A 25,857-nucleotide genomic window follows, 5' to 3' on the forward strand; every position below is an offset into this window, starting at 1 on the left:
TGTAATAAAATTCTAAGAAATTGGACTTGACAAGAATCTGCATGTTATAATGGACGTGGCCACTTAGATCAGTGATTTCCAAACGCTTATGGTCATAAGTTAAAAAAAATTTTAAAAAACTGAGTTGATATCTTATATAAATAGACATTTATATAATTTATGCATTTACTACTATACTGGCACACTATATAAATGATATATACAACAAATACAATTTTTTATTTTAGAGAGAGAGAGCATCAGTAGGGGAGAGGGGCAGAGGGAATGGGAGAGATAGAATCCCAAGCAGGCTCCATGCTCAGTGTGGAACCCGTTATGGGTCTCAATCCCATGACCTCGGGATCATGACCTAAGCCGAAATCAAGAGCCGGATGCTCAAACGACTGACCCACCCAGGCGCCCCAACAAAAAAAGAGTTTTAAAGGAGAAGATAAATAATATTTTTAAAGCAGCTCTAATATTTTCTTCCCACACGCAAGTGCATGATCTTTGCCTAACTTGGAATGTCGATAGCCCACTTCAGAAAACACTAGTTCGCTGAGTGTGAGTGGCAACATATAGTTACCCGTAGCTCACAATTTGAGATTTTATAATATTTTATTCAAAATACGTCAATTTTAAATGTCGTGCTTTTATTTTACTGTCTAGAACCTTAAGAAATTGTTTTTAAGTTTATTTATTTATTTTGAGAGAGAGCGTGCAAGCAGGGTAGGGGCAGAGAGAGGGAGAGAGAATCCCAAGCAGGCACTATTCTGTCAGTGCAGAGCCTGATACAGGGCTGAATCTCATAAACTGTGAGATCATGTCCTGAGCCCAAATCAAAAGCTGGATGCTTAACCAACCGAGCCACCCAAATCCTCCTGTGTAGAACCTTCTTAAAGCAGTTGTGGGGTAAATTAAGACAGCAATTCAGATGTTGCAAAGATGGTTTTTATTTGGTTGCACTTTATTCAGCAATTACTATGTGAGAGACATTTTATATTATATGAATTACGTCCAATTCTCCCAAGAACTATAAAGTAGAAATTATTACACCTATTTTATAAAAAAAAATGAAACTAAGTGTCATGATCAACTGTATCCTATAAATAAGTGGTAGAGCCAGGGTGGGTATCTTTAAAACCACAGAATCAAAATGATGCAACTATAGGACATTATGTGAAGGGCCAGCATTTTAGCTCTTTCAATATTTTATTTACAGCTGGTTCCTTAAGGCCGAGAGGGGAACTTAGAAACAAATGATTGGCTATTAAAAATTGCCTTGGTTTTAAAAAACAATAGCCCTCAGACATTTCCACCTGCTCCTCTCCCCTTCTCCAGCAAACAGCCCTTTTAAGTCCTAGAAAGAGGTCTGCAGGCCTGAGTTCTGAAAGTGGTTACAGCAGTCAAAATCATTCGGCCCAGGGTAGGGTTCCACTCGTCTGAAACCTCTGAGCCTAACCAGCACCGTTTCCCCAAACAAGGTCCTCCCGTAGGCTTTAAAAAGAACTTGTGAAGGGTGAGTTTTGGAGCTGGCAGTGTTCGTGTTCTGTTCTGCACTGAGGAAGGGCAAGAGCAGTGGATGCACGAAAAGCCAGCTTCCCTCCCCACCCTTCTCACCAGCCTGACTCTGTAGCAGGAGCATCTTGGACTTTCCCTCAGGGCCCAGTGTTTCCAGCTACGCTCCCAAATAGAGTCTGAAACTGGCTTCTTCATACCCCAAAACTTACTCCTCTTCCAGATGCATATACAACGAAAATCTGAAAACTCTGGACCGACAGAGACACACAAAAGATGGGGTCAGAGAGGCTGGGGTAGTTACGTGAAGGTAAAAAGTGGTTGGATTAGGAGAAATGCTGATTGAAATATTCTGTTTGGCGGTTTAAGTACCATGACTTGAAATTTCACTGCTGAACTCGTGAACGGAAAACATGAGTCAAATACAGTAGTGACTGAATATGATTTCCTTTCTTGGACATTTTTAGATACATGGCATGCTTCTGTCCAGGTTGGTTTAGATAGTAGAAAAAGTAGAATGGGGGGATCCTGCGTGGCTCAGTCGGTTAAGTACCCAACTCTTGGTTTCAGCTCACCTCACAATCTCATGGTTTGGGGGTTCGAGCCCCACATAGGGCTATGTGGTGACAGAATGGAGCCTGCTTGGGATCCTCTCTCTCTCTCTCCCCCTCTCTCTCTGCCCCTCCCCCATTCTCTCTCTCTCAAAATAAATAAACTTGAAAAAAAGAAAAGTAGAATGGATGAATCTGGAGGCCTTCTCCAGTTTTATACTCCCACACAGGCATTCTCCCCACTAGCAAACCCCTCTTCATGATTAGTATCCTCTTCATGGTTGGCACCCGAGCAGGGCTTCCATGTGAAGCTTTCCCCACACTTAACGTGGAATTAGGAACTTTCTCCTCTGCGCACTTCAAAAGATCTTAAACTTATGTTTATTAAGAAAGAGGTTTGCACCTTCTTTCTCTCTCTCTCTCAAAAATAAAAATAAAAAATAAACATTAACAATTGTTTTTAATTTAAAAAACAAGTTACAATTTAATGAAAATCTGGGGGCCCCGGGGTGGCTCAATTGGTTAAGGGCTCAGGTCACGATCCCATGGTTCAGAGGTTCAAGCCTCATGTCGGGCTCTGTGCTGACAGCTCAGCACCTGGAGCCTGCTTCTGATTCTGTGTCTCCCTCTCTCTGCCCCTCCCCCGATCTCTCTCTCTCAAAAATAAATAAATATTTTTAAAAAATTTTTTAAATAATAAAAAATAAAATCTGAAAAAAAAAATCCCCCTCTATTTCACTTTGAGGGCTTCATCAAGCAAATATTTAAAAAATGAATTTCAGGGTGGGGTATAGTTAGGCAATGTTACACCAAATGTAGTGTATGTCCTTTTCCCAACAAAGAGTCCATCTGTCATGTTTAGTATCTTTCTGAACTACCAGTGAGTTACTTTATGTGGCCTACCACAGAATATTCAATCTTAGAAATAACCTAACTTAAAATTTTCCTTTTGAGGCACCTGGTTGGCTCAGGAGGTTGAGCATCCAACTTGGGCTCAGATCATGATCATGAGTTCGTGGGTTCTAGCCCCTCATGGGGTCGGTGTTCAGAGCTGAAAGCCTGGAGCCTGCTTCCGATTCAGTGTCTCCCTCTTTCTCTGTCCCTCTCCCGCCTTGTGCTCGCTTGCGCTCTAACAAACAAAAAAAAAATTTCCTTTTAAATTTAGTAACTTATTATAGAAGCATGACACCAAATCTGTATGTGAAACATTGAGAATAACGAAACTCAAATCTTGTAAATATTAGAAAGTAAAATACAGAAATCTACCAAGTAACGCAGGGTCCTAGTTAGCTGTATTAAAAGGTGATCTATATGAGGAAACTCCTTGTGCAAAACACTTCTGATATAGTTCAATATCTTATATAAATTATGCCAAGAATACACATCTTTATTTTTAATGTTTTTTTATTCTGAAATAGAGTGAGCGTGTGTGAGCAGGGGAGGAGCAGAAAGAGAATCTCAAGCAGGCTCTGTGCTGCCAGCACAGAGCTGGATGCAATGTGGGAGCTCAATCTCACAAACCCTGACTGAGATCATGATCTGAAACAAAATCAAGAGCCAGATGCCTAACCGCCTGAGCCACCCAGGCGCCCCAAGAATATACATTTTTACATGTACTTCTGACCCTAAATAAAGCAAACCTTCTATCAATCCCCAGCCCACCTATGCCAGGATGCAGGGCAGTTCAAGAGAAAACAAATCACTAAAATATCCATTTATTTATTCCCTCACAGCTCTCACCTTCCCTGACTCCCAATTCCACTATTTCCGTTAACTATCCTCTGCCTTACCTCTTCTCCTCTGGGACGCAGGTCAGTAACCAAGGAGAAAGGTAGAGATAACCAAGTGAACACTGTTGCCATGCCCTGATCCTTCTTAGATTCAATTATTTTGCTAAGTTTTTGCTTTCCCCAAACTTCCCTCTGAAGACTTTTTCTTTTTCTCTTTTTTCACCTTCCACACAGATCAGCAATGAAGTGTGCATATCCAAAATAAATTGGCCAGGCTACTGAATGGGAACAAGATAGTTCTTTCTCAGATTTCAGTCCCATAGGATTTCAGCTCCTCTTTCTTCAATTGCTATTTATTCAACACAACACTTACTTGGCATGCATCTTAGGCTACCTTACTTACCCTTCTCCTCTCCCAGTAAGAGTCAGGTCCTTGAAGGTGAAAGCTATCTTAAGCCTTTTTGTAACCAGAGCACCAGCATATGTTCAGTGGGCACCCTGTGGGTGATGGTAACAGGGATGGGCCGTTCTCCTGTGGTCTCTGGTGAGGAGACAGGCCCTGGAACAGCCTCCTACTCAAAAACATTCAGACCATTTACCAGTTCACAGTATAACCTATTATAGGGGGTGTGGGGGTGTGAGGGTGTGGTGAAGAAACAGGTTTTATCTCCTGTGTAATGCTGATCAATACAGGAGCAGCTGCCTAAAGTGCTGGGTTAGGAAAGATAACGAGGCCACCTCTGGACTGAGTGAGAGACTGCACTAATGGATTAGTGATGTCTGCCATATGCACTGGTGAGGAGCATGGTGACATGGATGCTCAGCATTTGCCATCCTAGCTCTAAGCACTTAGCCAAAATCTCAATTTCAGTAAGTTCAACAACTTCTTACTGCTTAAGTTCCTTTCCTAACTGAAGCTTTAGGCCAGGGATAGAGAATTCAAAAGTCTTCCAGATATATATTGCTATGTATCCTTTTATATAAAAGTTTGGTAAAGAATACTCTTCCTGGTGAATCAGACTGAAAGGTCAACATGACGGACCCAGTGTTCCCTTGTCTTGCCCATAGCTTTTCCACAAAAGCAAAAGCATCAAAGCTCTTAGTTCCAGAAGCGACACCAGCCAGGATCACTTAAGGACTCCACTGACGGTGCAGCTACTCTCTTTCATTCTAGTAGATGCTGCATCTTTCCGTTTAAAGAACTCTATTCGCCTCATCCTGTGCTTTCCCATAAATCTGTACATCAAAGACAACCCCAAGATCAGGGGTAACAACATTAAGAGATTCGGTTTCCGACTTTTCCTCTGAAATCATTTGATAAAACCTTGCACAAAGTCTTTTCACAATGGCTGAGAATATAAATTCAACATCTCCCCCAACAGGAGCAAAAAAACGTCCTAGGGGCTCAGCAAACTCGAAATAACATATCAAACCCCATTCTTCTTTGGATTTGTCCCTGGGAGTGCTCCCCTCAGCCAGAAAAATCCTTAATTTTTTTTGTAATGTAAAAGATCAAAGAATCTATTTCATAATTCTTATCTAAAGAAGCATATTACAAAAAGCAAAGCACATCAAGCAGGGACAATCTCCACTTCTAGGTTTATAATCGGATTTATTTTATTTCTAAGGCCATCTTCATCAATTTGCACTTCCCTCATCAAATTATATTGTTTAAAAAGGCAATTTTGCTTAATACGCACCGTTCCCTCTGCATTATGAGAACGTGCACCCTTGCTCTCTCCACCCCAACCCTTCCAAAGCATTTATGCCACTTTAAACTGCTTGACAGCCTCTCCTCCCACTTTCTTTGACCTAGAACAAATCACTTAGGCCAGGGTCATTTAAAAGTTCCCTTAAAATGTTTTCAACGGTTGTAACAAAATAAAAGTCTTTCCAAGATAAGAGTATGTTAGAATGAGAAAATAAGTAAAAATCCATTGCTTTTCTCAAGAGTTGAAGAAACATTCTTTGTTCAGTTAAAGGCCAATTTGCTTTTGTAAGTTAACTTACAATCTTATAAAAGCTTCCCAAATCCCAAATATTAGAATCACTTAAATAATTATGTTAGGGAAGGAAAAAGACACACACACGGGCATTACATAAGGAGCAATAGCCTGGAACAGTAGCCTAGCTGAGCCGGAGTCTGGAAGATCTGGGGGTTCTGAACCAGTTTACATTTTAATCCACCCCCAAAAGTCTTTCCCTCCTTGACTGCTGACTACAGGAGCCCTGGAAACAGAGGTGCAAACGCAGCCAGGTAGAAGTCAGAGGCACAAAAGCAGCTCACCTCAGATTTGAGCAAAGAGTGAAATTCCACTGCTACATCAGCTAAGCCTCTAAAACATGGTATTTTTCCAAAAAGGAAAAAAAAAAATAAAGCCATATAGGATGGCAATTTGTTTAAAGGCAGGTTGTGTTATGGCCAATGGAGCCCTGTTTAGTATAAAATACTAAATTCAATAAAAATGGGGGGGGGGGGAGGAATAAAGAGTTCAAAATTAAAAACCATGTGAAAAGTCTATAGAAAATGGGATTTTTTTTTTCCTGCAGCTCAAAGTGATCCAGCCTACCCTTTTTTCTTGATGGGATACTACCTACATTAGGAGCACAAGATCATGGAGAGCACAGAAAACACCACCGAAAGGAGCTCTCCAAACACACTCTGTAAACTACAGACCTAGACTTTCAAAACTTACAACCAAGCTGAAAATTATTTCTCTTTACTAACCAGATCATTGCAAATATGTCATATCTCAAACCTCCTACCCCTTCATTTTTGCCACAGAGGTTCACTAGTCTTTAAAACCAAAACAAAAGAGCTACATATTTCTATTTAGCTCAAGAAATTACTTAGGTGCACGAGCAGGGACAGATGTCACAGGCACCCAGTTGTGTTTCCTCATGGACTGAATGCATACCATTGCCATGAATATATCCTTTACCCTGAAATACAAATGAGCTACAAAAGTAATTTTTTTTTTTTTTACAAAAATGGGGCCTAAAAACAAGTCCTTAGGTGGAATTCTTGAACAGTAACTAGCCTGCTGATGATGGACCTTGTTTAAAGCACCACACAACAATGTGTGTTTACATCACCCTTTTATTTCATAGTTAGAAATAATACAGTTCCACAGGGTAAATCATCAATAAATAACGGTGTTTAATCATTAAACGTAAAAATCCCAACTCTTTGGCATCTGACAGGATTCTATTTCTTGTCAAACTAATGACTGTATAGATATAGTTAATCTTAGTGATCATTCGTCAATACAATATGTTACAAAGGTGCAATTTACTTTAAAATATACAACAGCTGAAAATTTCCAGCCCACCAAGAAATCTGACCAACAGTCTTAAGACATGGGTCAACTTCCCCAAGGCTCTTTCACACGATTTGCCTCAGTGAAAGTATAATAAATGTTGATTTAAAGAGTTCCTAGGGTTTTCTAATACTTACTCTGCTCTACATAGAGTTAGCCATTCATTCTGGCTAAATAAAAGTCATTATCTGCACCAGGAATGACCCACTCATTAATAAAAGGTGTTCTTATTTTATAAGCAAGATGGCTAACACCTAAGAAACAGTCCCCAAAATAAAATTTCAAATAAGCAGTTCTATGCTGCCAGAAATGCCAATTCGGTAATAAATTGCACCTTCAAGAGTCAAAAAAGAAAAAAAAAAAAAATAGAAACTTTTACAAAAGGTTAAGTTACATACATTTTCCTCAAAATATATTCAAGAATAGTTGAGCTGTATTTGTTACTAAAGCCAGGGCATTATTTCTTTAGCAACAAATTAAACCAGTGCAATTGACATAAATTGTTAAGTAATCCAGGATTAACCCATTAAAACTGTAGAAGCCCTTTAGGCTCCCACACTAATCCTAGAAACTGAAATTTCAATGAGCGCTTTGAGCTGCACAGAACTAAAACTGGAATGACCCGATGCCATGCTGAATGGTATCACTTCATACTTAGTTTAAGCATTCGATAGTAGAAATCATGAGTCCTTCTATTAAAGTTTCATTCACTTACAGAACATTCAGATGCAAACAGTATTATGCCTATCATCCACAATTAAAAGAATCCTTTCCATTTTAAAGTTCCAGATGAATTTTAACTTAGAAAGTAAGCACTAAGGAAACTTTTTTAACTTATGAAAACTTCATATTGGAAACTTTCTGGAAAAGCTTCCCCCCACCCATTGTAAAATAAATACTTTGTATCCCAAATTTAATTGTATTAAGACACACTTTAATAATGCTATAAAGAAATATTTTACAGCCATAGAGATCAATAACTTTCCATGCGGAAATAAAAAAATTCATTGCTCAATAGTATTATTGAGGCAAGTGAAGAAAGATTATTCTCTTGTCAATCTGAAATGTTAATTTTTTCAGTGCAAAACCAGTTATAAAATCTTTAAACTCAATATTTAAAAATAAAAAGTGGTCCAATTCAGCAATGTTCAAGTTCTAAATTTCGTAAAACAAATCATTACATACATTTTATAGTAAAATACAGAGATTAAAGAAGTACTTGAGTACTTAAGGATATCAATTTCTAATGAATCATACCAAGTCAGCAACAACCAAGCATGTAACATTCCCAATTTGAGTGTCAGAATCATAAAGATGGTATTACTGTACCCGAAGCCTTTTTTCCTAGCTAAAAAGCTATACAGACTAACGGCCAACATTCTGTGTTCTTTGCAGTTGCGTGCTCTAGAATGATTTCCCCCAAAGTACCTGTGATTTCATCCCTGCATTTGAAATCTGATCCAAACAATTTTTCTGTTCCAGGAACGCTGAGCTGATATAACCATCTGTAACATGAAGAGTCCTGTACAGAGTACAACAGTGGGTTTCCCGCCAAGCGCAGGCTGGCCTAGACTGGTCTTTTCCCGCCAAGCGCAGGCTGGCCTAGACTGGTCTGCACTCTCTGTAAGTCATTCATGTGTTATTCCTAGCAAACACACGGTCCCCTCTGAGGGTTAGGTGTTGAAGCTGGTACTGGAGCACTTCGGTGTCGGCTGGCTCCTTGATGTTCATTTTGTCTAGATTGAGGTAGTCCAGAGATTTGGAGTGAGCCCTCTTACCTTTAAGAAGACAAAGAGGCAGGGGCCCATGGAGGGCCTTGTAAGGTTCATAAGGTAAAGATTTAGTGCACTTGTCTCCCGAGCTGGGCATCCGCCTTCGCCTCCTGCCATTGACCGCCGGAATCTCGTATGGCTGGTAGTACCTACTTCTGGTTTTATACAAACGAGAGGAACGTGCAAGTCCTGCATCCAGCTGCTTGGAGCGCATGGAAGGCACAGCTTCTCCCTTACTCTCTTCACCTCCTGTGCACTTCTGGGCTAACTTCAGGAGTTCCTCACCAGTTGTGAAGCCCACCAGATAGTTAGAGTCCATGTGCAGGATCTGGTAGCCTGACACAGTCCGGCGCATCGGCGAGCACGGCGTGCTGGAACAGCGCGGCTTCTCTGCTTCTGCCTTTCCTGGGGAGCTCGCCTCCGCCACAGGCAAGGGCAGGGTGGCCAGGGTACTTCTGGACTCTCCATTAACATCTACTTCCATCTTAGGCACCAGTCTGCACACCCCTGAAAGCAAACAGACTCAGACTGTAAAGGTGTAAGACACAGAATCCTGGGCCACGCTGATAATTTTGGAAGGCTCAGGGAGCATGAAATAACACTGGCCTGAAGAAAAGCCAGTGAACAACCGCCAGATTTTTATCTGTGTCTATAAAGCATTCCAGAGCAGGCATAAAATGACTACTACTTCTCTGCCTTCAAGAACTCAAAGGCAGGTTAAATTAAAGTCTGGAGTACTACTAAAAGGTTCAGACAAGAAGCAAACAGAAAACAATACTTCTCTAAATGAGGCACTCCACACAAATCACACGAAGTTTATTTCTCGATGTGCTATTAAGCAAATCAAATACAGATCTCAACATTAAGCAAATAAAAATACACACAGCTTATTTAGCAAGAATCCACTAAACGTTCCCAACCTGAAAATTTAAATCTTTACATTTTCCATCATGTAACTGAAAACAAGCACTCAGCTCCTCACGCCCACAATTTTGTTTTTCAATTGTGTTTAAGGGACTTTTATGAAAGATAAAAACCTTTCTGCAAAGGTTCTAATCAGACCCAATTTTTCTTTTTAAGGTATGGGGAGCCTTCAGGGAAAGTTCCCCAAATGTTGTAAATGTTGTTCCTCCCATACACCCAATGAATTGTTTAGAGCAAACCATTTTGTAGTTTAAAAATAAACCCCAATCCAATACATCAGGTCATTTTTAACAGTGAATTTATATAAAATATCAGATGTACTTTGACTGTTTAATCAGCTATTGCTCTGAGAGTTATTTTATTTTGCAATACCTAAAACACTGTACTTTTGAATAGTGTAAAAAATGGCAGAACAATTCTCAATGAATGCTGATATTATTCACCACGATTATCACATTACATAGTTTGGAAAACCCTACTGACACCAAGTACCACAAATAATGGCCACGTTTCTAGAAAGCCGCAGATAAATCAAACTTTGGAAAATAAAATACTAAGGAAAACCGAGTGGCCGTGTCATTTCAGAGAAACTTTATTTCTACTTGATCATCAATTAGAAGTAGAAAACACAGTTTTAAGAATCTCAGATGGCTAATCAAAACGATGTCTAAGAGTCAACTATTAAGATGTCAACTTTAAGATGAAAAATTTATTGAAAAATAAATTTATTAAATAATTCTTATAAAATCTCGTTGTAAAACAACCTTTCCCTAATTGAAGCTCTTCCCAAACTTTGGGTATTCATTTAAAATCCAAGCAATTCTAAAGCTTTAGAAGAAAGAAAAAAAAAAAAAAAAAAAGAACCTTATTCCCTCATTTACACACTATACTCTCCTTCATTAGAAAATAAACCAAGACTATGAAGAAGTTCCCAGATACTATCCTGTCCTCACTACAGCCCACATCTATAGCACAACTGAAAACTAACACTAATAAGGATTCCTGAGATACAGCAAACGCCAAAGGGATCCACAGAACTCTACTTACTTCCTATTCTAAATCTTAGACTATGCATTCCCAAATTTAATTTAATCAAGATACTGTAGCCCTTCAGACCCTCCGGATTTAAAGTGATTGACTTTATTCTATATTATTAATGTAAAAATAAATTTATATTTGACCGTGTAATTTATAGCTCTGTTAACAGGACAGGGGGGCGCCTGGGTGGCTCAGTCGGTTGGACGTCCGACTTCGGCTCAGGTCATGATCTCGCGGTCTGTGAGTTCGAGCCCCGCGTCGGGTTCTGTGCGGACAGCTCAGAGCCTGGAGCCTGTTTCGGATTCTGTGTCTCCCTCTCTCTCTGACCTTCCCCCGTTCATGCTCTGTCTCTCTCTGTCTCAAAAATGAATAAATGTTAAAAAAAAAATTTTTTTTAAAAAAACAGGACAGGAATAGTAGGCGACTATCAGCTACTTTGACATGCATACAAAAACTTAAGATTTCTTACCTAATCAACTTGAGAGAACCCAAGCCTCATCAAACCTTATGCTGAATAAAAAAATGTTGACCCTAAGCCAAATGACAAACTAATTTAATACTTTCTTTCTCGCTAATTCTACAGCCCAGAAGAAGCACAAGAAGACAGATTCAAGGCCTCCAACCTACCTAACCTGACAGGCAGCTATAGGCACGCAGTGTTTCTCTGATACTCCATTCTGAAAGACGAGGAGGGTCAGTGAGGCTAAAATAACCCAGGCTACAGAGGAAAGAGAACACACACCCAGATGGGTACCTCACTCAAGAATGACCCAGGAGATGACACTCCAGCAGTTAGTCCACATTAAGTGACACAATGGTTTAGGTCTCTTCCAAATCTGGTACCCCACGACAGTCCACAGATCTCCACCAGCCACGTTCCTGCATTCTCATTTGGTACATTATAAACTTCCCCAAATCCATGAATTCACACTCCACCCATTCTGATTTGGGTAATAATTCAAACGGAGCTAGGCTGAAAGTCTTTTTCGCCTCTGAAGGATAAAAATTGCTAAACAAGGTAACACACAAAATCACCACAAAGAAGAGCAGGCACAGGCTTCTGTGATCAACAGAATCACTTGGAAGTGTGTGCCTATACTAAGCCAATTCTGCTGCATCAAGACAGACCATCAGGAGCTGTGAGACTCTCTAGAGGATGAGGATAAAGGGTGGCAGGATACAAAGGTCTGAGAGTAAAAGGCAGAAATTATCTATTATCTAGAAAATAAGCACCTAGAAAATGAGAAAACTTAAGATAGTGAGTAAAGTGATGTATAAAGGTCAAAATCTGATGGAACATGAAACATGAGGTACGTAACCACCACTGCATAAGTTTCCAGCAGCCATAACATCACACAAAAATATCACCTGGCCTGGGCAAAACTGCCTAACAGGATCTGCAGGCATCTACCTGATAGACAATGATTTCACCCAGATTGTCAAACAAAAGGAACAGATGTGGTTAAAGAGCTCTGGAAATTTCAGCCAAGCAGCCCTGGTGTAAGAAACCTACTGTGATTTTGCTAAGGTAAACAACCCGGCTCCCTTGTTAGAAAACACCAACGAACCAGAAAGTCAAAGAAATAAGCATTTCTTATACACTCTAACAAATATTTAGCCTAGTAACTAAGGTCAATACTCTACGTCAGATTTCTGAATTATAGTCTCACTGTGCTGGAACATAAAAACGCTGTTTGAAATACACATAAAGCTGCAACCTACTCAATCTCTCTTGATGCACAACTGTAAATTCTGGAGAACTGTGCACATTTTTGCTACAAAAGCATCAGTATTTCTGCTCCAAACAGTAAGAGAGTCTCAAAACTAACAGCTCTTTTAGGTGGCTTCACTGGTTTCTGCAGTGTGCTGCCAAATTCATGAGAACATCTTCAGACCTTAATATTCACGTAGGAATGAATGTCAATGCTGCAACAACCTGAACTCTTGCAGACCACTTAGTTTTTGTTGTTGTTGTTGTTGTTGTTGTTTTTTTAAAGGATCCTTTTTAATTAATATATGGCCTTTCTAAAGAGTATCTACTATGCAGCACTAAGGAAGCTAGGTGGCGGCGGGGTTTCAGACAAGAGAATGCTGGTTGGCAAATATTTTGTTTTTAGCTAGGTGGAATGCTGACTAAGCAGCATGCCTTCCATTCTTCAATGTGACTGAAAGCAAAGTTTTTATGCTATTAAATTCCTTAGAATTTCCTGACTGCATTTGCACACTGGAGCAAGATCCTGGGAACAGTTAGCAAATCAGCTTCCACAGGCTATCTCTTAAGTGGGTAGAAGTAGTATAGATCACATCTAGTGTGTTCTGAAGAAGTCTAGGTACTTTCTAATTCTGCAATCCTACAGAAAAAAAAAAAAATAATAATAGTAATACACCAGTGACGCTAAAGATGGATGTCCAATATTTCACATTGCAAAATTTCTCACTAAAAGCACTCATCAGGAAACATGGCTACCATGACTACAATTGGAGATGGCCTTTGTTTGGCAGAACATTCTTCATATTTTCCCATGAAAAATTTGCTTATAGGTTTGTTATTCTTCATAAACTGCTCATGACTACGCATTTTGCTTCATATCCTAAAATAAACTGTGCATCATAAACGCATACTGCCAAGGTAAAAGATTACAAGAACTCTTGTAAACACTGCGGGTGTGTGCAATAGGCACCCTCTCCCACTGCATCAATAAGAATAAACATGAGGCAGGAAATCAGGCACAATGCTAACTTCTGCATTGCTGAACACTAGAAATCAGAGACCAACAATATCCTTATTGATTCCATTAATGCCTTTCATATATAGCTTAAAGCAAAAATAAAAACTGGAAACAGAAAACAGGGTAAGTATTGTTAATAATAACAAAAGCAGCAAAATTTCTGTTGATAGAAGAGTCTAGAACAACACAGTACAATGAGAATAGAAAAGTCAACTTGTAGCTGAATAGTACTTTTAAAAGTGAGTTTCTTAAGTACGTTCCAAGAACAAACATAATTCATATATGTTTTAAAAATTTTATATAATTAAAAAAATTTTCTTTAATTCCATATCAAATTGCCTCACAATCTAATCTGTCACAAGGGGACTAACATATACTTAATAAAACATGCAAGACTGACAGTGTTCACGGATGCCATTTATTTCTTTGAAATAGATGAGGATTCAAAATTAGACAACACTAGACAAGGTAACACGTTTTGCTAGAAAAATGTACACAGTGCATACAGTGCATATTTTAAAAACACTAGGTACAGCCTGCAATTATGAATTTTGGTTGCAACTAATGCCAACAGGTACAAACCACAACACACATGTAGGGAACCCAGTACAGCAAGATGAGCATGTTCAAAAGACTGTGACCTGTCTAGAATGTGTTCAGCTTTGAACACTCCCTAGGAAGTCTAACTTCCTAAGCATGTGGCACAAGGGGCCTTAAAAAAATATAACCTAAACACCTTAGCTCCTTAGACCAGCTCTGAAAATAGCTGAGAAGTTTCACAATTGCCACACAAAGAATTCTTTTCGAGAAATACTGCATTCTGGGAATTTTTTTTTTTTTTTTAATCAGGCCTATCGAAAAAAGTCACCACCAGTAATCAAAAAATTGTTCCATATGTTTGAACCGCTTTTAGTAACACACAGCAATTCCATTTAAAAGAAAACAGATATAACTGTCTAAATATACAGAACAAAAATGTCACCATGTGAACCAAATCCTTTTCAAGAAATGAACCATTTGGAATAAAGCCGGCTCTTGGAAAATGGGGAGTCTCCTAAGCATGACTACTGTCAATCTAGTAATATCTAGAACCACCTAGTTTTAATGCCAGAATGATCTTGGATTGCATGGATGCTGAACTTCTGAAGCCATGAAGGCAGGGGCCTGCCCAGAGTCAGGCAGACATTTCCTGGTTTCCTGTCTCCATCAACTTCATCATGCTGGGCCTGCAGCACATGGTTCCCAAACCTGTACACATGCTAACATCATCCAAGGAGCTTCAAAAAATACTGATGTCTGTGCTCTACCCCAGATCTGTGATTTAATTCATCGGGGGTACAGCCTAGGGTCTGAAGTTTACAAAAGATCTCCAGGAGATTCTACTATGCAGACATGTTCAGGAACTTGTCAGAGAACTTACCGAGTAGGAGAATTTCACTGCCTTTTTTGTTTGTTTGTTAGCTTTCAATCAGTGATTATTGTCATATTAGTGGATATCATTTTTGTATGCTTTGAATTGCTAACAACCTATCCCTAAGACCTTTAACTTACTGTTTCTAATCCATTGTGGGCTTAATAATGATCTGCTAACCAACCTTGTTAAAACCGGATATAAAATAAAAATAAATCAGTGCTGAATGAGAACCAGGCCCCTTCATCTGCACATACTTTGGTACAGTTTCTTTAGTTTCTTAGCAGCCTCTGTCAGATACAGCTCTTTGGACAACAGTCTGGCAATTACTTGTACAGTTAAATAAGTACTTATTAAAAAACCCACCTACCCAACTTGTAGGCATTTACCTACTAAGAAAAATGAAAATATATGTTCACACAAAGACCTGAATGCGAATGTTTTTAACAGTTTCATTCTTAATCACCAAAAACTGGAAACAATCCAAATGTCCATCAACAGGGAAATGGAAAAAGAAACCATGGTCTGTCCATACAGTGGAATACCACTCAGCAACAAAAAGGTGCAGACTAGCATTACACAAGTGAAAGTTGCAGACAGAAAATGCTACATACTGTGTGATCCTATTTATAGGACATTCTGGAAAAAAATCAATGACTACAAAATGCTACAACGGGGGGTGATTAAAATATTCTACATATTGACTGTAGTGGTCTTTCTACAACTGGCTACATTTGTCAAAACTCATCAAACTATACAAAAGGGTGAATTTCACTATATATAATTTATATATCAATAATTCAGACTTTAAAAATAAAAGAAGTCTATCACATATTTCCAAGTTTTTGACTGTCCTACTTTTAGAATTCTTCACATTATCTAATCTCAGAATCAGAAGGAATCTTAATGGCTGTTACAGTGTGTGTTTGAACACCTTCAATTACAAGTAACTTACTGCCTCTTGAGTTGGTTCATTTCACCTTCTGCAGCTATGCTAGACTGTCCTATCATTTATAAATATATCTATAATTATGTATACATGCATTTGTCTACAGACATGGATCTGGAGAGAAAGATAGAGACAAACAGACAGACACACACATTCCTGTAGCTTCTTCTCACTGCAAGTAGTTTTGTGCTTTATTTAAATCAGATGAGTTAATAACCCAGCCACAGTACTTCTTACTCAGTATCCTCTAAAAGTATTTTGTACTTCTTGCTTTCTTTCTCAAAACTGAAAATGTAGTAATGTTTCCATTTTGTCAATGTTTTAAAATGCATTTTCATAAATCTAATAAGCTATATCTACCTACTGACACCAAAGTGTTGGTTTTCCCCCATCATTCTTTTGAGTCATTCTGCTGCTGACTGCTAATTTGGAAATCACTCATTAGGAAACTAGATTTTTTTTCCCCAAGGATTCCCCCCACCCCCCAAGGATTATGATGACTCTAATTCAAAGGAAGGACCTACAAAAACATTGCCCAAGCAGAAGGACATACCAAAGCATGAACTCACACTAACACACTTTTTAAAATGCTAAAAGCTATAATGATCATTATTAAATGTTTTTCACCTTCAAAGAGATGGAGTCACATGGACACCTGTGTTAGCACAGATACACAGATGACACACTGAAAAAGAACTAAAAGAAGACAACAGCACTGCATAATTTGAACAAGTTTAAATTCATGGAGTAATAAAAGGAACGTCATACTTGCAGTGAACTGCTACATGACCAAGTGAAAATGATGCTCCATTCAGTCACCTGTTTGCCATTCTTTATGTGGGACAATATACAACTAGAACTTTTTGCAAATTATTGTGCCAATCCCTAGGGATTCATGTTTTACTAAAATCTCCCTGAAATTAGAGCAACTACCTCTTAACTACTCTATTTTGAAATCTTATTCCATAAAACGTCCTGTATCTTATAGGGAATAAAAAAAAAAAAAAAAAAACCTACTCAATCAATGAAGCAAACACTTCAAGATAGTAACAGTCTCATTCTGCAACAGTAATTTCAGTTCTCATCATGAAAAAATTCGTAATTGTAGTGTACATATTTGCAATGATATACTGACATTTCATGTTGATTGTTTATGTGGTCCTTAAATTACATTACGATACTATGTTCACACAACTGGTTAACAAACAGAAAAAGCAAAATATAACTCACCAGACTAAATCCCAGAAGATGTCACTGTACAATGTCCAATGAGTCCCAAGGGAACACAGGCATACTATTTTTTCTGCTCTACTCCAGATACTAAACATGGAATATAAAAATAAACCTTTAATATAACAAGTAACACAACTTAAAAAGCAATTATAAGAATTCTAACTGCAAAAGAGGATGAAACTAGCAGGAGGTACTAACACCAGGTACAGGTTAGAGAGGACACAATATTAATTCATTTCATTAAAGCAATTTGAGTTCAGCTAAATTTTAACTTCAAACACTTTATCATGTTTGTTCCTCTGTATTCTGCTGCTGAAATTCTACCTTGAGACTAAGAGCAGCTAACTGGACTAAAGACAGAGACACAAAAATTTGGGGGGTTCAAAGTCGATTCCACCACCAATTCGTGTGTTCAAGAGATTCAGAGTATCCTATGGAAATAGTAACCCTGAGGCTGAGGTCAAAAGAACAGGTCCTAGTCCTGGCCTTGTTAACAACGCTGCCTCTTGACCTTGCATCAAGAGCAATTATTTAATATGAGGACAGTACCACCCTTCCTCCTCATACAGTTGTTGTATGGATCTAATGAGAGGAGGCAGGTGAACATATTCTGCAAAGTCCTTTATGGATGTGTGATGTTATTGTCATGCAATTAATTTTTGGTGTCTACTCATTTTAGCCACAAAATAGCAACAATTAAAAATCCTTCATAAGACTGCTGCTCTGAAGCAAATAAACGGAAAGGTCTTGGAAAACAATGCCCTTCCTTCCTTCCTTCCTTCCCAGCAACAACTTGAAAAACACTTCTTTGGAGTTACCACAGTACTTAAGGTTTCTAGCATCTCCTTTGTGTCTTCCCCCTACCTGGGAAGGTAATGTGTAAGAGAATCTATCTGTATCTCCTACCTTCCTAGTTAATTGGCTTAACTTCTTAAGGCCAAGAAAATTTCCCAAAGTCCTTTCCACCTGGCAAGATTTCTTGGGTTGCTGCATTTCTGTTGCTGTGTTTAACTTGGGACGAGGGAGCCCCAAACGAGCCTTGTGGAGCCACTTCACCCCCACAGGTGCACAGGGCCCGACACAGTGGCTACCATGAAACATGCCCAACTGCAAACAGCAAGGGAAAAGGCAAGGACTTTGTCACTTTATTACTGTCCCCTTGCCAGTACTGAAGAGTTTTAGCCAAAGGAAAGGGATAATTCCCGAATTAAAGGGATTTCCTCTGCAGCTTGAGGAACTGGAAGGAGTTTGTGCACCAAGAACGATCATTCCGAGCAGCTCACACGTTTATCAGCCTTCGGAACGTGGGTCCACTTAAGAAACAGACACGCTCCCTGCCACCGCCTGTGGCACAAACCCTGTTCAGACTGGGGAGCCAAGACACCTCGATGATGAACACTAGCTTCTCCTCCACCAATGAAGCCTCTGGTTTTTACATGAAGTGAACTGTGATGTCACGAAGCTGTTGCCCGACAATACATTCTTTATTTCATACACTCACCCCTCCAAATTTCCCCAATACTACTGTTAGAAAGCTCAACTTGACTTTTCTTTTGTAGGTGTTTCTTTATTTTTGAGACAGAGACAGAGCGTGAACAGGGGAGGGGCAGAGACAGAGGGAGACACAGAATTCCAAGCAGGCTGCAGGCTCCGGGCTGTCAGCACAGAGCCCGAATGGGGGCTCGAACCCACCAACTGTGAGATCGTGACCTGAGCCGAAGTTGGAGGCTTAACCCACTCAGCTGCCCAGGCGCCCCGGCAACCTGACTTCTTAATTCAAGTAAATCGATTTTTAATGGGGAAGGGAAATTAAAGAAGAAACTAAGGTTTTTGAGCACCTTCTGGACGCCAAAAGCCCTACACCATTTGTTTTCACTGCATCTTAACTTCTACTCCACGAGGACGTATCCTCCCCAGTGTAAGTATTCCATCAGGTGACGCTGTCTGAACCTGAACCCCATCTCGTCTGGCTCCAAAGCCCACTGACGTTGCTTTATATACATGTGGCCTCTGTTCAGCCATAAGCCCGGATGTACAGCTTTTTACACAATAACCATGTTCCTGAAAAATGTAAATTAATTTCTGTAAATGGAATTCTATTTCCAATGTGTGGGGAGGCACTTTATTTTAAAGCTTTACTGCCTCACTTGTGAAATGATTAGCGGGAGGTAGTTTTAGCTACTAGTTCTAGTGTTATTTCCAACTGGAAAGTGTTAGCATGTCACAGCACATAGTGCAGTCTTCCACGAAGTCATTCTAAGTCACGGGGGCCCTTTCTTCCAGGAGCGGGTAAGATACTTTAAAATCATAAATCGTAAGGCAGGAAAAACACGTATCAACCAGTGGTTGGGCATCAAATACAGATCGACATTTCCGCTGAATATTTCAGGACTACATCTATCACAAAGTGAGATAAACTTCATTTAGACTTTTAGCAATTTTAGATTGAAAACCCAGCAGGAGGAACATGGGAAAAGTCTGGATCTGGTTTAAGTCTAAATCAAAAATCGTTTTCAAAAACAGTGTAAAATCTCAATCAAACTTTCATATAATTTGCACCATGTACTTGGTGATACATGCTTCCTTTCAAACTTGTAAATGCACTGAAGAAATGTATTGTCCAACATTTTTTCAACAGCAAAAGAAAAATCAACCTAAAACTTCATTCTGGATTGGAAAACAGAGGAGCCTTAAAGTAATTATCCCACTCGTGCCCCGGAGCTGATGTGGAAGTCTAGGAAATGGTGGTAATTTCATAGTAAACAAAGTGTAGTAACTGATTATCCCTAATAGGGCACTGCCAAGCCAAAAATAGAATACAAACACAGAGTCCAAGGGAGCCACCCGGTCAACACCAAGGTACGGCAGCTCCTTTCCTGGTCTCAGTTTTACTCATTTCTGACTTTGCTTTCTGTCGGGCGTGTACCACCTGCTATCTGTGCACAGGGGCTAAAAGGAGGAGGAGGATAAAGATGATGAAAAAGGGGAAGAATTAAAAGAATGAGACCAGACACGAATATAAGAATATAACTTCTTTAAAGAGATTGCCTATAAAGGAAACTATTTACAAAAACAAACAACAAAACAAAAAACTATAGTAAGGGCTTACCCTCATCTACTACAAACAATTAGGAGTCTAATATAAAAGCTTCCAACAGATTGGGATTTTTAATAAAAAAGAAACCAGTATTTTTGAACACCTTCTTTACGCCAAAAGCTATAAGCGATTTATAGCTACTCCCTGAGGAAAATACTACCCCCATTTTAAAGTATTCAATCAAATAATACTATTTGAGAGTCCAAGCAAGAATCTCAATGCCTACCAGTCCGACTCCAAAGCCCACGGACACTGTCATAATAGGGAAGATGAGTTAATACACTTTGTTTACTATGAAATTACCAGCCATTTCCTAAATTTCCACTTCAGCTCCAGGGCTGGCGGAGATAATCACTTTAAGGTTCCTCTGCTTTCAAATCTAGAATAAAGTTTTAGATTGAAATAACATTTTTAGAATACTTTTAAAATCTATAAATCTCTTAACACTTGCAACTGATTCTGGCCAATGTTTTGAACATGAAGGCTTGGCGACATACCAATGCATCTCCTCTCAAAAACAGTCAGCAAGAAGGAAAAGAATTCACGTGAAATTCTTACAAGATGTACTAAATGCTGTGTAGAAAGACAGACTGAAGTAAACAGACCAGAGGCTAGAGTACATAATGCTTCCAGCTATTAACAACTGAAACAAACAGAAAACCCTGTGACATTATCCTGTAAGCACTGTAAATAGGGAAAACTGAGCATGGCCAAGGACTTCCCACAGGCCTCTGGATAGGGAGGCCATGAGTGAGTAAGCAAAAGACACTCAACACATGACTGCAAATGAATCTTCTGCAGATAGAAAAGTTTGCAAACTGGGGCGCCTGGATGGCTCAGTCAGTTAAGCGTCCAACCTCAGCTCAGGTCATGATCTCACACTCCATGAGTTCGATCCCCGTGTCAGGCTCTGTGCCGACACCGCAGAGCCTGGAGCCTGTTCAGATTCTACGTCTCCCCTCTTTCTGACCCTCCCATACTCATGTTCTGTCTCTCTCTGTCTCAAAAATAACTAAAAACATTAAAAAAAAATGTTTTTTAAAGTTTGCAAACATTAACTAGGAAGTGTGTCAAATTTCACAGGCAAGGTGATAGCAAAACAGGTAAATAAAGAAGAATGTCCTTCAAAAGTAGGGTGGCCACGTCTCTGTCAGAGCCCGTTCTCTGGCATAATTATTTATAGCACGCCCTTTATCTCTCAAAAGTGTCCCAGTTTGGCAATTACATTGTTATTCTACTCAAAAGTAATATTTAACAATGAAAAGGCAATGAATTAAAACAGGGGGGAAAAGGGAAAGAAAGCCCCTTCTGCTTGCACAGTGGCTTCCCATACAGATCTGAGGAGTATTTCTTTGGGTGTATCCATTGAGCCTTTCAATTATTCATTTACTCATTCTGTCATTCAACAGTATTTCTGGAGTCTCATTATATCCCAGCATTGTACAGGCACTGGGGCAAATAGAAAAAGTGAAGCTGGGAAGGAAAGACAGACAGACATGGAAATAATATACATCTAATACACAGAACAGGAAACCTGAATGGTCCTGGGAACCCAGAGAAGGGAGTGTTTTTTTTCCCCAACTGCAGAAAGCTCCCACATGGAAATGTTCAAACCCACACACAAAATCTCTACACTCAAAAAAGCCCTAAGTATCAGACTTCAGCACAGATCCACTAACAAAATAGCAGTAAGAAAAAAAATTAACATCTATCACTTCCAAACCATATGGTTATAAATACGAAGGCCAGGAAATAGCCCTTGCAAAATTCTGGTAAATAAATCCCACTAATCATTAAAGATTATGTTATGAAAAGATAAATTTTGGGCAAAGGAAACTGGTAGAGTAGAGGTTATGGATTCTAATTCTAGATTCAAAAACACAAAGAAAAAAAAAAAAGGAAACAGGCAGTATTTCTCAGAGTAGCTCTTTGAGGACCGATCAGTAATTTTAAAAAAGCACCTGGAAAAAAAAAAAAAAAAACAGCTATTTTTAAAAGTCGCAGATTAATGAAAATATTTTGCAACCACCAGTCTCAAATATTACTCTAAAAACAAAAAAGACACAGACCAAAACATCTCTCAAGTCACAAAACACTGAGCAGAAATAAAACAGGTTAGCTGCTAAAGCACAACACACACAATGAAAACAAAATGCTTAGCTGTGCCTACCCTACATGATCCTCTTAAAGATTACTTTAATCTTACTTTTCCATTCGTAACTCATAAAAACTAACATCAAAAATTTTAAGAGCTGTTGAGTGTGACTGTTCTGAAACCATCCTTGACCTTACAAACAAATCACTAATCTCACCAGGGTGGTAAGACAACCCATAATTGGTTCAGTAGACAAAAATGTGTTTCTCTTGCTAGTATCAGTTCTTTCAATAGCAACCCCCTCAAAGTGCAGCATTCATTTTCCCCTCTGTTTCTGCTAGTAGAAATTAAAGCTAGATTACCAATGTTGTCTTACCATTATGTGAAGTCACCTTCTACTTTTAGAAAAAAAAAAATGGGAGTTTCACTACAAATATGACTGATGGTAACTGGAACTGGAGGTCTACATGCAGTCTTTACAAGAAATTTGCCTCCTAGGAAACATAACCGAAATGGGACAGGTGCACACGGTGGAAATGGCTAACCTTCCACATGAAAGCTTAAAACCAGAAACTTCTTCTGATAGGCCTGTGATGAAATCAAGAGTTCTCTCTGGAGGAAAGAGGTGATTCTTCCCCCAGAGGATATAAATTGGCAACAGCAAAGAAAATTTAAACACTGTATATAAAGTTTTATCACTTCTACCACACTACATACTTTTAAGAGTGTACAATAGCTTCCCGAAGCATACAAAGTTACACAGAGAAGGTAAACAAATTTACTGACCATTATGCAAGGTCAATGAATATCCTATGTATCTTATATCTTGGAATAGTCACTATTAAACAGTCTCATTTGCAATTAACTAAAATGCTGACAGAAGCATTTTCTATACACCATTCTTATCAAATGAAGAGGTCTAGGGGCTCATTAAGCCTTGTATTTCATCCTGGACATTTTATTAAGTTTATAATGCATACACAGTTACATGATAAAAACACTGAAATCTGTGAAACATTCATTAAACATAACTGTAAGCACAAAGCATGGCCTTTAATTAATAAAGCACCAAAAGCTTCTGCAATAATAACCAACACTTTATTTTGAAATCACTGGGAAAATAAACTGAGAAGAGATCATTTATATCTCCCTGAGAGTGTAACTTCTACAGGGTTAAAAAAAACATACAAAGCAACTAACAACTCTAAATTGTAGAGTGGCTCATCTGAGAAAAACAATGTAAAATGAAGTCTAGTAACGTCAGAAATGTTTTGCAAGAATTGCTCTTTGGGCTAGGAGTAGCAAGCATGCGATTAAATGCTACTGCCTCCATTCTTCCTCAAATGATTAAAAAGTTCCCAGCCCCAGTTTTACCTATGTACAACCACCATGCACAGACACTGTCAGCATCTTGGCTCGACACTCATCAGTAAACCCACCCGGATGCAAACCGAAGTGGGTGGAGAAGCAGGAAAACCCTAAGGACGTGGAACACTTGCAAGGGGAAAAGGACGGGGCCGTCATTCCCTTCATGTTCCCATCTCCTTGCTGGCAGATTTGCAGATTCCACCACTAGAGAGAGTTTGGCAGCTTCACAATGGGGCCGCCTGCTCAGCGTCTGACTGCCGCCCGCCTGGAAACCCCTTTCCCCCGCTTATCACCCGCCCTACAAAAGTCCACCCGCGACAGGTGGGGAGAGGGCGGCAATGGCCAACAACAAATCTGCCGCTTTCGCTTCTGGCCAGCAACCCGCCCCAATCTACAAGCGCGCCCCTCCCGGCACTGCCGGCCTATCCGCCCCCGCTGTACCCGCAGACGCGCAGCGGGCGCGGGCTGCGGGCTCTCGGGCGACCTCACCCCCAGGATTGCAGTGGGGGCGAGGAGGGCCGGCGAGATAAGACCTTCAGGGCTCGCCCGTGGGCGCTATCTGGCCGGGGCAGTCGCACCAGGCGCGCGGCCGTGGCGCGCCGCCAGAGGCGCAGCAGGCCAGGGAAAGAGCTACTTCTCAATGGGGCCCCGAGGCCGTCTGCCCCGCGGTGCGGGCACGCCGGCGGAGGAACCAGCGTGCGCGCCAACGCGCCTGGACTTCCGCACCGCCGCACCGCGGGAGAGGCGCTCCGGATCGCCGAGTCCCCGCACCTCCCCGGCGAGCGCACGCCGCGCGCACACGGGGGCGCACGCCCCCGCACACTCACACGCGCTGCACACTCACGGCGTCTCCAGCCCCACCCCTGTGCCAAGCAGCCGCGGGCTCCCCGCACCCCGTAGGGGCCCCACCCAGGTCACCAGACCCCAGCCTCCAGCTCGGGCGCTCAGGGACCAGCCCGCCGAGGCTCGGGGCCCCTGGGGTCGCCTCGTCGTCCACCCCGAGGCCGACCCGCCTGCCTGGGGTTCCCCGGCACCGCGCGGGCACCGCGGGCACCGCGCGCCCGGCCCCGACACGAGGCAGGGAGGAAGGGGCGGTGCCGCGACTGGGCTGGCACCGGAGCTCGGTGACTGGAGCACCCCCCAACCCACCCACCCATCACCACCACCTTTTCTGCAGCACAAAAGGTTGCAGGCGGAACCGCCGTCCCCGTGCAACCTACCGGTGGCCCAGGGCTCTGCCACCTCCGCCGCGCCTGGGCCGCAGAGCCGGAGAGAAGGGCGGGAGAGGCGCAGGGCTGCGGCGCCGAGAGCCGGGCAGAGGCCGCCAGCCGAGCCAGCCGGGTACCCTCTCCTCTCCCACCGCGCTCGGAGCCAGCTACCGCCCGGCGTAGTCCCCGCCTCCTCCTCCGCCGCCGCCGCCGCCCGCCTTCCCGCCCTCCTCCCTCCGGCTGCGGAGGCGCAGCCCGTCTGCGCTGGGCCCGCCTCCTGCGCCCTGCTCTGACACCCGGAGGAAGGGCGGGCCGGCCGGAGAAAGGCGCTAAGAGGCCCGAAGTAGTTGGCGGGGGCGGGGGAGTTGCGGACTGGGAAGGGGAGGAGGAGTCGTAACACCTCCTCCCAGTCCAAACCTGCAGCCCAACTGAAGAGCTCCGACTCGCTGGCCTAGGCTGCACGTACGTTTCCTCAGGTGGTGTGGTGATGTTTGTCATTCGTGAGTCTCTGCTTAAAGGACTCAGCCCTGAGCAGACTGAAAGCCCATGAAATTACAAATTTGGCCCTTCAAATCTTAGAAAACTGCTAAATATCTAGGGAATGGAGTGAGGTGAATTCAAATTCACATTCTGATTGGATTAGCTATTTTTGAAGCCTCAGGCTTGATCTTTTCCATTCTTGTAAGAAATTCTTTTCTTTGATCAAGATTTTCTGTTCTCAATTCATATGCATCTCCTCCGCCAAACAGGTTCACAAACTCAGTGATAAGAATATATGCCAAGACTTTTCACGTGAATTTCCAAATTTATACCTCTCGACAAATTTGTGAGGGAGTGACCGATTATCCACATCCTAAAGGTTTGGAAAGTTTAACTTCCTCGAGGTCACACTTGTACTTAGTGCCTGAGCTGAGTCTGAACCCAGGCACTGGAAA

General features: G+C 41.0%; 1 protein-coding gene across 9 annotated transcripts; it reads right to left on the reverse strand.

Annotated features, from left to right (window-relative positions):
- Window positions 1-6,860: 6,860 nt before the first annotated feature.
- On the reverse strand, window positions 6,861-25,285 carry MACIR (macrophage immunometabolism regulator). 9 transcript variants are annotated; one of them, XM_019450543.2, is made up of 3 exons: window positions 24,935-25,280; window positions 17,152-17,241; window positions 6,861-9,377 (listed from the first exon to the last, which is right to left on the reverse strand). In XM_019450543.2, the coding sequence occupies exon 3, from the start codon at window positions 9,352-9,354 to the stop codon at window positions 8,731-8,733; it is 624 nt and encodes a 207-aa protein (XP_019306088.1). In that variant the 5' UTR covers window positions 9,355-9,377; window positions 17,152-17,241; window positions 24,935-25,280; the 3' UTR covers window positions 6,861-8,730. The 9 variants fall into 9 exon arrangements, with proteins under 9 accessions (XP_019306088.1, XP_019306094.1, XP_019306093.1 ...); XM_019450549.2 differs by lacking the exon at window positions 24,935-25,280 and adding an exon at window positions 24,638-24,757; XM_019450548.2 differs by lacking the exon at window positions 24,935-25,280 and adding an exon at window positions 24,624-24,757.
- Window positions 25,286-25,857: the final 572 nt, after the last annotated feature.

The sequence above is a fragment of the Panthera pardus genome, unplaced genomic scaffold, assembly GCF_024362965.1.
Source record: "Panthera pardus isolate Hobbes unplaced genomic scaffold, ASM2436296v1 HiC_scaffold_2, whole genome shotgun sequence".
Classification (NCBI taxonomy): domain Eukaryota; kingdom Metazoa; phylum Chordata; class Mammalia; order Carnivora; family Felidae; genus Panthera; species Panthera pardus.